Genomic DNA, 13,932 nt, shown 5'->3' with positions numbered 1-13,932 from the left:
TCGAATATCTGTTTTTTCATGAATCGGCAATGTTGCTTTAATATGTATACTCATGTTATGTCGGACGCATTATACTTCAACAGTTTGTCTTAATTCAAAGTTACTCTAAAATAACTTGACATATATTTGTTTCAAGGTAACTCTACCAATTGGCACAGAGATAACATTTAGAGTAAATGGTAGATATATAGACTATATTTACATTAAACCGTCTGTGTTAGACCTTGGTAGTACAGAGGGTCTCTGTGGATATGTCAGCAGTGAAAATAAAAATACAGATGACGATTTTCTTAGTAGAGGAGAAACAATCGCCATTACAAATTCACAACAATTTGCAAAATCCTGGATGTGAGTATAACTAACATTTCGTTTGTTATGATAACGGAGCACAATATTAAAATATGGAGGTTGAACAAAGCTGTTTTAGTAGCAAATGAATTGGCGGGTATTTAATTCCTCTGTATTGCAAAACAAAAATCTTAACACAAAAATAAAGGTATTTACTTGAGGAAATTAAGATTGTGTGAAAGTTTAGTCTATACTATTGGTAGACTAAGTATTTTTAGTATTATTTTTTTTATTGTCTTTATGAATATAACCTTTTCTGTATAGTCTGTATTGGGTGATATCCATTTGACGTTGCTCTATACTTATACATCACGTCATTGTATTCTTGTTCTATGGTACAATTCTTGTACTGGTATTCTTGTCTTTCATTTTTTCTAATGTGCTTTTTCTATACACCTTGTTGTGTTTTTTTGTTACATATGACGTGGCTCTGTACTATACATCCCATTATTGTGTTATTGTGCTATGTTGAATATGTGTATTCTTTTCTTTCAGTTTTGCTAATGTGCTTTTTATATTAGCATTTTGTATTTCTGTGTTACATACTTGTTTATTTTTATAGTGATTAATATTATAACACAATGTTGACTGCTGTTCCCCTGTTTTTTTTACATTATTACCTTTTATATCTTTTAGGTTTTGTTCACTCATCGTTAACGTTGTCAATGAAATGAAATTTTATGCGACCGACTTCTAATTGAGAGGTTTAGGTAGCTATGAAACCAGAATTAATCCACCATTTTTTACATAAGAAAATGTTCACCAAGTCAAGAATATGACAGTTTTTATTCATTCGTTTGATGGTGGTTTTTTTTGCCATTTGAAAACGCACTTTCCGTTTGGAATTTTACTCTGAGCTCGGTATTTTTGTTATGTACTTTTTAGTAACTTTTTACAAAAAAAACTAATGCTTATTGAACATCAAAACAGTTGATTATTTGGTAGTGGTATTGTAGACAATAAAGCTATACTAATTTATTTACTGTGCCTATATTCAGTTTGACCTTTTATCTTATTTGAGTAAAAGTACAGTTATACATGTATAACCTTTCCACGGTTTGAATATGTTCTGGTTTAGATTTTATTTTGGTTAAAAAATTTCAAATCAATGAAAGGTAGATGCACTTAATAATTACCCATATCAGTATTGCTTCTACAGTAAAGAAACATAAGTATAATTGTACAGTTTTTAAAAATACATATAGTATCTTTATGTGATGGATATTTTGCCAGGAATTACACTTGATTATGAATACACAAAACAAATACTTGAAAGACCCTGGATTTTTCTCAAAAGACCTCTTTGTCTAGATTGTCACTAAGAATTACACTAATAATCTTATCAAGTTCTGCAATGCTAGCGATCAAATGCTAAATGATGTTTTCGTATTGTTTGTAGGATTACTGATACAAGGGAATCGCTCTTTGTAGAAAACCCAACAATAATTGAAGAATCGAATGATTTGCCTTCATTTTGCCAATGTGCATCAGAGGGTGCTACGGAAGCAGACATAACAAACAAATACCGCCTACACTGTAATCTTACGCAACCAATGGAACCATGTTACGATGTTGAAACTAATCTATCATTTAAAAGCAAATGTACAGATGGAACACGTAAAAAAAGATCCATTAATGAAATTGGTATTAATGAAAGGGGTAAAAAAAGTATAACTGATACCGATGATACAGATGATGTTATAGAATTTCCGCCATTTGAAATCTTGTCCGATGTTTATGACGAATCGTTTGTTGCTGAGGTATGTTTTAACCAATAGGCATCCATATATTGGGAACGTAATTATGTCTTTTACTTAGTTGACTTTTGTATATAAAAGCTCTTCGTTTAAAACGAGGAATATGTCAATGCAGTCAGACTTCGACAAATAATATATGACCTTTGGTTTATGATTTTTTTGGCGGGGATGGGGCGGCCTTTTTGTGATATTAAATGTATAGGCAATAGATGTATAAACGATAGATGTTGTAGCAAAATGTCTAGTGTTCAAAATAAGGTGATAGATTAAAAATTAATGTTGTTATAGAAAACGTTTAACTGTTAAATATGCAAGTCATTGTTTTTAAATTCAACAGATAGACATATTCAAAAACAGGAGGAACAACCAAATATGTTTAAAAAAGTTTGCTATTTATGAATTTATTTAATTTGGTGCATCAAAAACACATTTCTTAATAAGTCTTCATCATAAACGCTAATGCTTTAGAGGCAAATTGATGTATAAATACATAAACAAGCTGTATTGGCTTTAAACTGACTGTCAGTAATTGCGAGTACTCTCAGATTTGTGATCAGGGTCTTTTTGTTTGTCGGGTGTACAAGTCCCGGCAACTACCACTTTGTATTTTTGTTAATTGAAATTCTATTTGGCAACCATACCACATAGTCTTTGTTTATTTTTTACAAAAAAGTACCAAACTGGTTTTAAGTTGAAAAACTTTTTCATGTTGTTATATTGATTAATAAACGAACATTAAAAGAATCACTTTTGTTTGTAAATGTTTTGAAAATTGATATTAATTTAACTTTCGAATATTAAAACGTGGTTAAATAAGATCGTAAACTAATTTTTGACTTGAGACTCAAAGACTAACTTCCAAATTCCATATCCGACAATCGCGTCGCGACAGTGATAAGACCAATCAAAATAAGAATTTTCGATTTATTGATGCAAATACTTCTAAGACAATTTGATAAATTTATGGTGCTCCCTTTAAGATTCTGACATGCATAAGTGAAACATGAACGACTCATCTTTTCACCAAATCACTTACTTACTCACATTAAGACATTTATTATAATTAAATCTGCTGACATCTTCTGTTTTACAGACCCCAAGATGGCATAACGGATGGAATGAGGAGCAGGCAGAAGCCACGAGCAGGGAATATTTCGATAGAAACTTCCCAATAGATGTGAGAGTAGCCTCTGGGATATCAATAGAAGATTACATTAATTCATCTATTGAAGATATCAAGGTAATTCTACTGTCTTCATTTTCTTAAAATTATGTACTTCGATAGGTTGACTCTAAATTGTTATGCATCGTCCATTTTCATATTGTCATCATTTTCTCAAAGAAAATATTGTTATGATGGATCGGCATTCACAACTGTATCAATATGTTTCTGAAATCCAAACAATGAAAATTCGCTATGTAGGTTCGTACCATATTCACATGACTCATTTCAAACTACTGTTTCATTGAATAAATATATCTTTAATGCCACTAGACATTATACATTCAGATAAAATCATCATTATCATTATCTTAACTCATTTGTTTGTTAATAAGTGTAGAAAATTGCCATAATTTGATAATAATTTTCAACAAGTGATACTTAAAATTATAGGTTGACGGATAAAAAAACAGGTAAAAATTCACTGTTATTGACTTCGTACTTTATCTTATAAAAGTAATGAATAAACAGCTTGTAATCATGTCAGAAAGCTATAAGCTCATATATTTTGGTGAAAAGGTGACAAATGCATTTAGTTAGCTTTAAATTATTCCATTTCGAATAATTAAGCCTATTGCAAATAATAGCAATCTTCAGTTATGTATTCCTATGCCAACCAGTTTAATTAACATTAATTGCTTATTTATCATTGTTTATCAAAAGATAAATTCGTTATATTTTCGTTGCATTACAATGTTGTTTTTAAGATATTTTATAAATTTAAAAGATATTGATATTAATAAAATACTGTTTTGAATTTATTATAAATCCAGTAAAAAGGAGGTACGATTATTACTCGAACAACGAAAGTGCAAGAAAAGGAAAAAAAAACAAAAGTTCTATAATTACCATTATGTCAAAACTTCAAAGCAAAAATGTCCCTTAATAGCTTACACAATGATGTCATTGACATGCGATACTTGCCAAACTTTACATGTTTGATAAAAAAATAACAATTTTCCCATAATTTGGTTACATTTGACTTGTTTTACACAATGGTAGTGAAGTACATTTATCAAGGATCAAAAAGTTGCTTTATGTCAAATGATTTAGGGTGCTTTAAGCATGTTAAGCATTCAAACCAATGGCTTCTTTTTTCCTGCTTTCTCAGTGTAACATTGATCACTAATGAGTTATCATTTTTTTTTTTTATAAAACCTAGTATTATAAAAAATATATATTCTTTTGGAAACGAATCAGTAGATTTATTTCCCAATTCTTGGAAGTTTTCGGGAAATCAAAACAGATGAAAACCTTAAACGGAAATTGTCGTATGACGAATGACTAATATCATGTGACCAATCATATATCATGTTTATTTCTCACTGGTATATTTTTGTAATTAAATTTAATCAGATTACTGGTGACACGGCTTTCCTAGCTACTACTTTGTCCGTTATGCAAACTGCAGCAAAAGCTGAGTTAGTCAGGAATCAGTCGCTTAGTGAACAAATAACAGATGATGGAACCACTTTATTAGAAAAACTTTCCAGTCACCTTTGTTTAAACAACTGTATTTCAAACGGACAATGCAAAAACGGTATGTGTGCAATATTTTATATATGTAAAGTGTATTTAATATGTGTTTAATATGTTATATGTTTTAGTTGTATTTCATATTTGTTTGATATTCTATAGGCAGTTAATATGTTATATGTGATAACGTGACTGGGGCGTGTTAATTAAAATCAACAGAATGTTTTAATACTTTGAAAAAATTAAGCTTTTATCATGCTTGTTTTCAAAAATAATATAAAAAGTATGGGTCACCGGACCTTTTTTCACGCTAAAGGTTGAACAAAATTGTCAGATTTTGTATAGATTTACATGGCAAATCCAATTTTGTGCGATAAATACATCATAGAAATTTAAGATAAAATCTGAGGAGATCGGTCTTATAACTTGATTTATGTTAAGAAAAAGAAACAAATAGGGTCACCGGACTTGTTTTCTTGATACATGTTTAAATAGGTAAATTCAACACACTTTCTATTTTTCAATTACTGTATCGGAGTTTTCTCCCCTTCTTTTAATGAGTAATGTCCCATTATTGGCAAAGTTTAGAAACAAATGATTTAAACATATATAATGTCTTATTTATAAAATACAGCTGTACATATGATAAAAGATATAATTTTCTATCATTAGATTAAACGTCTTAAACGTGATTTACCAACTATTCTTAAAACTTGCACATTTCAAAAAAGAGCTAGACCAATTATTATTGAAAATGATTGTTTATTATCGTAAAACAAAAAATGCCTTTAATTTCATGATCTTTTCAGTTAATTTTACGAACTATGCATTTGTAGTCACAAGAGTGTTCACGGTCACCGATAATTTTACCATTTTTCATATCAATTTGATAACTGAGATAAAAAATATAAACTTATGTTATACTTGTGGACAAGAATTGACAGATACAGTAATTAAGATTTCACTTCAATCTGGAAAAAATGAAAGTTGATCATAGTATACAATAAGTCGTGAATGAATATTTTTTCATACATATTTGGATAGTACATATCTTATTGATCTTGTGTAAAATTGGAAGAAAAACCAATGTTATATTTCATATGTATCGTATTTTATAAATGAATAGCATAATTAACATATACGATGTATATTTTTTAAGTTGCAATGATTTTTGCAAAATTGTGACATACAGAAAGAAAGATACGCGTTCCTTCTTTTTACAATTTTCAGGCTCTTGTATTTGTAATGAACTGTTTGGTGGGGAAGATTGTGCAAAGCCAAAGTCAACCCCACCTTCAAATGTTAGTCTGCCTGACAGTGGGTTGTGTGATGTTAGGAAAAGAGCATGTAAGAAGACTTACGTGTATGGATATTTCATTCCTCCTGATATATATTGCAAAACCAAACATTTTGAGGTAATTTTATTATGTTGATAAATAGTGTACTGTTTCTATATCATGTATATTTATTGTTATTCTTTCGGATCTAAACAAAGAACATACCATTGTAGTGGATTTTAAAACTAGTGATACGCTTCACCTTTGAACAGAAGCTGCTTTTTGTAAAGTTATATCAAATATATTACTTACTTGCATATATTTAAGGCCATTTCTGAACTTCCTCTAAATATTGGTTGAATTGCCAGTTCGTAAATGTCTATGCTATAAGCATCTACAAATTTAATTTTAATTCAAATAATCTAAAGAAAGGGACAAATGTAAGTAGTTAAGAGTTCGATACACCAACATCATGTACTTTTATTTAAAAGGTACATGTTTGTTATTTTTCTGCAAACAAAAATCATTTGTAGACATTTACAAAAAAACTAGAATATTAAAAGACAATGTTTTTTTTTTTATAATAATTTAAAATAACTTACTATACATGTCTTTCAGTTTTTTGAAAACACAAGATCCTACAAGGAAACAACTACTGCTAAAGCAACTATGATAAATTCTTATATGGTTTCCTGTGATTTACCACATGCGCGACAGAAGAGATCAACAACTAGCGAAATTATCTTTGCGGAAGGGTATGAAATCAGTGTTTCCAATGATGGTTCAAATTTCGGTGAGGACGTTACCATTCTCGTATATGACGAGGAATGTTTTTCCTGTGAAACAGTTAATGTAACATGCACTGCTCTTGTAAGTTTTTTATTTTGTTATAAGTGTTAATAAAAAGAAAAAAAATCACACAAAATAAAACCAACAGTATACAAAACACAACATATAAAACTAAAGACTGAACAACAAGAACCCTGTATAATCTAGGGTGACCTAAGGCGCTCCGAAAGGTTAATAAGATCATGCTCTACATATGGCATCTAAAACTGAGTTTACATTTTAAAATGACGAGAATTTAGCTCTTTGTCTTTTGTCATGTTTAAATGTTGGAATAATCACAGTATTATTCATTCGCCCGAAATGAAAAAGGATTTAGTATACTTACTTTGGCCACGAAATCAAAAAGGATTTAGTATACTTACTTTGGCCACGAAATGATGTATATTCAGTTTTTATAGAAGATGCTCTTAAACGATTAGATAAGCCTCTTATATCATGATAACCTGAAAAACTAATCAGTTTTTTCATTGGTTTTTGGCAGCAAAAATATTTTCCTTGGGTACGTAAGGAATTTTTCTTGACGTATAAGAATATCGATTTGTGAGATTTCTATTATGAAATTGTAAGTTGGCGTCGGTCGAGAAGAAAGAGGGGATTTTAAGAAACATTCAAAGAAAAACTGACAATGTTATAGAAATAAAGAAAGACAACGAAGAAAATACATAGTTCATCAAAGAATTAAAGACTTAACAACACGTGCAAATGTTTAAATTTTGTATCAATTTATATGGTGTTTGTAATAGTCCCAACGCACTATATGGTATTTGCAGTAATCTTGACGACAAGAATTTATACCTGTTTTTCAATAGAAAAAATGACAAGGATGACGTTTTACATATTTTATGAAAATTATATCCGATCTACATTGGTCTTCCGGGATAAAACCCAAGAGTGTCTCTACCAGATCTGAATACTAACTGTGGGATTTAACTATTGCAAATGTCATCGAAAAGTCTGTTGAATCCTATTTGTCATCGTGATATTTAAAATTCCTGCGATTCCTTCAGGATTTTACTTTTTGTCTTTTTATTTTAGCCATGGCGTTTTCAGTTATTTACTTACTTTTAAGTTTGAACGCCATTTGGTATCCTTCGCTTTCATTTTTTTAAGGAGTGAACAAGATAAATATTTGTGTTGGTTAAACACTTATATTATGTTTATAAAAATTCTTGTTTATAAAGACTGTTGTCAACATAGAGGTTGTTTTAAGTAACAAAGCTTTTTTTAAGGATACCTGTCCATCTACCACAGCAATAACAGGAACAAATGAACAGTCAGCATCAGGTATGTTTAAATAAAATGAGGAAGGCATTACCTCTGACACATTCCTTTTTTATTTCAAAAATTGTCAGGGTTCCGTTGAAACCAGTGTTTTACCTACTTCTCGTGGTATTCGTAAACTCAACAAAAATTGGGAGAAAAAAAATTATATAATTATATAATTTTTTTTTCTTCTAGATACTATGTTTTAGTTGTAAAAACCTTTTGTCCAAGTTGGATAAAAATCAAGGATGGTTTATGAATCTAATAAATGTTTGAAAACTTTAACTTCAGATTGTATGTAATGTTTACTGGATGAAAATTTAAGTCCATTTATAAGGGATATACGCAAAAACTGAAAAAAAAAATGTTTTTTAAATTTACTTCTAGTTACTAGCTTTTGGTCATGAACAAGCTTATGTCCAAGTTTTGTTCAAATCTAGCATAGCTTAAGAAAGTTATATAATTTTCAAAAAACATTTTAACCACAGATTGAATCTAATGTAAACTGGCAGAAAAAAATCATTTATAAGTAAAATATATATACGGATATACAAGATTTTTTTTTTACAAAATTCACTTCTGGATTCTATCTTTTGATTATAAAAAAGCTTCTGTCCAAGTTTAGTAGAAATCAATGATAGTATAAGAATCTTTAAAAACGTAAACATGTTTAACCACAGAATGAATGTAATGTTAACTGGCAGAAAGACTAAGTCCATTTATAAGAAAAATACGGATAAATTGGATTTTTTTTTAAATTCACACCTATGTACTATCTTTTAACCATAAACAAGTTTGGACGAAATCCACGAAAATTTTAGAAAGTTATTCAAATTTCAAAAACTTTAATTACAGAGTGAATATTTGTGAACACCGACGACGACGACGGAATGAAGGATCGCTATGTCTCGCGTTTGCGACAAAAGTCGCAGGCTCGACAAAAACATAACCTTTATTGTTTTATTACATTAGAATTAATCAAAAGATTTGGTATTAGCAACTTTTTATAGCTGACTATGCGGTATGGGCTTTGCTCATTGTTGAAGGTCGTACGGTGACCTATGGTTGTTAATTTTTTTGTCATTTGGTCTCTTGTGGAGAGTTGTCTTGCAGGCAATCACACAACATCTTCATTTTTATACATAGAAGGAATGTAGTATACATTTTTTCTGTGGCAAGGCATAAAAAGAAGAATTAAACGTTCTTTTGATACAATAAAACCTAATCTCTTTCATCACAGTTAAGCTGCGATACGAAGCAGAAAGTAGCCACAGACGTGATTGACTTTTAAAACAGACAGTATGTGTTAAATGTGGACTACTTTTCAAAGTTTTTTAAAGTGAGTACGCTGAAAAATTTCACAAGTGACACATTCATAATGAACATGAAGTCGATATTTGCTCGACATTGCTTTCTGGAAATTATCTAATCTGACAATGCAAGGAATAAAAGTTCAAAATTCAAAGAGTTCGCAAAATCGTGGAACATAAAACATATTACGTAGAGTATAGACAACACCTAGAATCGCATATTTTAATACAAAAGTAGAAAAACTAAGAATTTAGGAATGGAATAATGTTTCAATTCCAATCAATGTTGTGTTAATAAAATTAACGGTAACAATTTTCTTGCACCAGATGTTAAAGTTTTAACAGAATTGTTAGATCTTGTTAAAGTGGTTCCGTAGATATTCAAGGAAGGGCTGAATCAAAAGTTATTAATTTGTTTCTTGAAATCTGTGGTGATCTTCCAGTTCGTGTTGCTCAGGCTTTAGTTTCTATGTTGTTTCTGTGTAGTTTTTATTGTTTGTCTGTTTGTCTTATTGTTTTTAGCCATTTGTGTTGGCTGTTAATTTTTAAGAAAGAGGGACGAAAGATACCAGAGGGACAGTCAAACTCAAAAATCGAAAATAAACTGACAACGGCATGGCTAAAAATAAAAAAAGACAAACAAACAATAGTACACATGACACAACATAGAAAACTAAAGAATAAGCAACACGAAACCAACCAAAAACTAGGGGTGATCTCAGGTGCCCCGGAAGGGTCAGCAGATCCTGCTCCACATGTGGCACCCGTAACTTATGATGTTGAATTTCCCCCTTTCTGTTCTATCATGTCTATTGCAAAGTTCGATTTCATATCGTCAACCATACGCAGCTATGTTTGATCAAACAATGCTAACATATGCAAAAGGTTAGAGTTCATTTGTAATGAATATTTGTATTAATTTGATGTCTTTCTCTCTAAATAACTTGTTGCATTATTGTTTTTATGTTAACGTAATAAGTTGATGTTTATTTTACAGATTTGAAAAAAGTACAAAAATTCTGTACGTAAATTTCCTAATCAAATGACAAAAATCAAAAGCTTAGACACATCAAACGAAGGGATAATACCTTTCATAATCCTGACTTGGTATAGACATTTTCTTATTTAGAAATGGTGGATTAAACCTCGTGTTATTGCTAGCTGAACTTCTCACTTGTATGATAGGAACGTTTACATCATGACGCAAAAGACATACTTAACTTACGGCACCTTATTTTAAAAAGATATATAAACGGTTGACTTTATATGATGTTTCTGTCGTTAACATGTTATTACGAAATTTCTTCGATTAAGATTCTTTTTCGACATAATTATTAGATGTTTGTTTCTCTATTGTTAAATGTAAAGCCATGACCCAAATATGCCACTCCTATAAGAAATCTTGAGGATCTTGTAAATTAAAGAATTGGAGAGTTCAAAGTATCTATTTTCTTCAGTCAGGGTGACTTGCTGACGTTAAGAAATTTAAAACCAAAAAACATTTCATAAAATGCTATGCAGAATTGACCAGACCTGAGAGAAGTCAATGTTAGACAAATGATATGAATGACCTTCGTGACATTTCTAATTTTAGAAAAAGGACGAGAAGATGAAGATGAAATCAATGTTGCATTACCTATTGGTGTTGTAGCTGGACTATTAATTCTTGGAGTGTTGATAGCAGTCATGATTTACAAGTTTAAACATGAAAATATCGGGTAAATAAAGAATATCGTCATTTCATATTTACGTTGTCATGCTTCCCGAGTTCTGAAGCGTCATGAAAGCATAGTTGAGACAACGTATAATGTATATAAATCTGATATTTTAGAGGCTAAATTAGGCGGATAGGGTTTTTTCTATTCATTCTTAATCAACTTTTGTATGTCTGAGAAAATGTATGACTTGTGGTTCCTGTGTAAGATAAAGGGGACCCGTAATATATTTTGAGCTATCTTTTGGTAAGGAAATATTTATAAATTTTGGAGAAGTTGAATGATTTACAATTTGGCAGCCTCCGTCAACATAGAAATGCGCAGGTTCAAATTTTTGTTCTAGAAATTCTAACAATTCACGATTCATTTGAAATGATATTGCACGCTGTGAAATATTTTATTGGTAGGAACCAATTATCTAATCAGAATTTATAACCCCGGTTTAAAAATAAAACATTTTCCCCTTTTAAGCCCCAGTCCCACTAGACCACGATCGCACCACGCTCACCGCGATCTAAAATAAATTTAGATCTTGGTGAGGTCGCGGTATGAGCGGCATGAAAATGTAAATTTTCGTTGCTTTCACGATGATACTACGTCCTCTCTACGCGTCTCCTCTCTACGCGTCTACAAAGATCCCGCTACGATTATACCACGTTCTCACCGCGCTTATTCTGTGACCTCACTACGCTTATCAAAATCTTTCTACGCTCTTCCCGTTCTCACTACGACCATACCACGAGTTATCCGATTGCAACACAATCTTACTGCGATTATAACACGTTCTTACCACGATTATACTACGTTCATAGCGCGATCTTACTACGTTCTCAGCAATAACGTCAACATCGTGTTCCATATCAATACAGTTCAATTCCTTCTATTTCTGATTAAATCTTAGATTTCTCGGAAACAATACAGTCATGCCACCAAAATCTACCAGAATACGTGGGCATGGTGGTAGGAGTTGATGTAGAGGCAGAGGGAGCAAAGTAACGAATCCTGATCAAGCAGAGATGTCGGACCGACCAATCCAACCTAAATTAGAACATATTGCTGGTCCATAAAGCTCAATGACGATATTTTAGTGAACGATAGCAGAGATGACATAGATGTATCAATATATATATATATATAGGAAGATATGGTATGAGTGCCAATGAGACAACTCTCCATCCAAGTAACAATTTATAAAAATGAACCATTATAGACCAAAGTACGGCCTTCAACACGGAGCCTTGGCTCACATCAATCAGCACGCTATAAAGGACCCAAAATATTACTAGTGTTAAACCATTTAAACGGGAAAACCAACGGTCTAATCTATATAAAAAGAAGCATATAGAAGCATGGTTGAGCCGTTACAGCAAATGGATAATTACATTCAAACAAACAAAATCTAGGGAGCTTTTTTATGTATTTTATGTGAAAATGACAATGAGAATGATGGTCGTAGTGTGAACGTAGTCAGGTCGTAAGAAGAGCGTGATGAGGACGGCAAGGGCGTGCTAGAATCGTACTATGGTCGTGAACAGCGTGGTATAGTCGCAGTGGAAGCGTAGTTGGGTCGCAGTGAGAACGTGATGATCGTAGTGAGGTCGTGATAACGTCGCTGTGCGATCGTAGCACAGTCTCTCCGAATAGAATCACGCTTTCGCTACGCTCTCGCTACGATTGTACAGCGACCCTTGCGATCTTACTACGATCTTATTGCGCTCTCACTACGCTTCTACTACGACCTGATTTCGCCACGACCGCACCACGATTGTTTTGAACATATTCAAAGTTGGCCACGCTCTTCACGATCTTGAAGACCTCACCACGACCGTGATACGACCTTACTGCGATCTACACGATCACACTACGATCATCAGAATTTGCATTTTTTTCACAGATCGTAGTGCGATCGTGGCCTAGTGGGACTGGGTATTAAATGCGGATACGAAAATATATTATATTCTGATATGACGCTTGTTTTTCACTTTTTTAAACAGAGCCAAATGAGAGTTCAAATGAACAAACTATACTCTCATAAGTTTTGATATTTGCCTTTATTTGCAAAACATGTTTGATTTTTTAGGAACAGCCAAATTAACATAATTGGACAAGAAGAGTCAGATCAGACGCCCACTCCCTGTTTAGATAAAGAACATTCAAAATCATCGATGTTTAGCATTCGAATTCAAGAATAGTAAAAGAGGCACACCAGATAAGTTATTTCTGGTGGAAACAGCTACTGTTCAGTAATTTTAGAACTTTGTTAATTCGTGTACATAATAATTTAAATCTTATAACAATATTGTCTTTTTTCAATTCAAAGTATTTCATGATCATACTGTTTAACACATATATATTCATAAAAATAAAAATAATAATGAAAATAATCACGAATTTATAAGTTATGTGTATTTATTATGAAAAGTATTAATCACAAGAATGAATTAGAAAGCCATTCCAAACCATGTACATCTAAAAGAAAAGCTTTTATTTTATATACTAAAATTCCTACAAAACTTAAATTTAATGCATAACGCATTGCTATATTTAAGATTCTTGAAGTACAATTAGAAAACATGATGTATATTTACAGCAAATTTATATAGATATTAGCCTTAAATTGAAAAAGATTTCATTTTCATCCACTTTCTTAGAAATTGTCAACTTTTTCATCTTATTTCATTATTTTATATGTCGCGCAACCCCTCGCCCATTGTT

At 31.5% G+C, this 13,932-nt stretch overlaps 1 protein-coding gene across 1 annotated transcript in view; it reads left to right on the top strand.

Moving 5' to 3' along the window:
* LOC143079818 (von Willebrand factor D and EGF domain-containing protein-like) overlaps positions 1-13,601 on the top strand; it is a 115,468-nt gene extending 101,867 nt beyond the window's left edge. Inside the window, exons 10-18 of the mRNA XM_076255430.1 lie at positions 137-348; positions 1,748-2,108; positions 3,199-3,345; positions 4,684-4,867; positions 6,034-6,218; positions 6,699-6,950; positions 8,159-8,213; positions 11,097-11,220; positions 13,298-13,601. Of these exons, the coding sequence (XP_076111545.1) occupies positions 137-348; positions 1,748-2,108; positions 3,199-3,345; positions 4,684-4,867; positions 6,034-6,218; positions 6,699-6,950; positions 8,159-8,213; positions 11,097-11,220; positions 13,298-13,409 (1,632 nt within the window). The 3' untranslated portion in view covers positions 13,410-13,601. The remainder of the gene's footprint in view (positions 1-136; positions 349-1,747; positions 2,109-3,198; positions 3,346-4,683; positions 4,868-6,033; positions 6,219-6,698; positions 6,951-8,158; positions 8,214-11,096; positions 11,221-13,297) is intronic.
* The last annotated feature ends 331 nt before the right edge of the window (positions 13,602-13,932 follow it).

This window comes from Mytilus galloprovincialis, chromosome 6, assembly GCF_965363235.1.
Source record: "Mytilus galloprovincialis chromosome 6, xbMytGall1.hap1.1, whole genome shotgun sequence".
Taxonomy (NCBI): domain Eukaryota; kingdom Metazoa; phylum Mollusca; class Bivalvia; order Mytilida; family Mytilidae; genus Mytilus; species Mytilus galloprovincialis.
The sequence above is the reverse complement of the archived record's forward strand: the minus strand, read 5'-3'. Positions and strand labels throughout refer to the sequence as shown.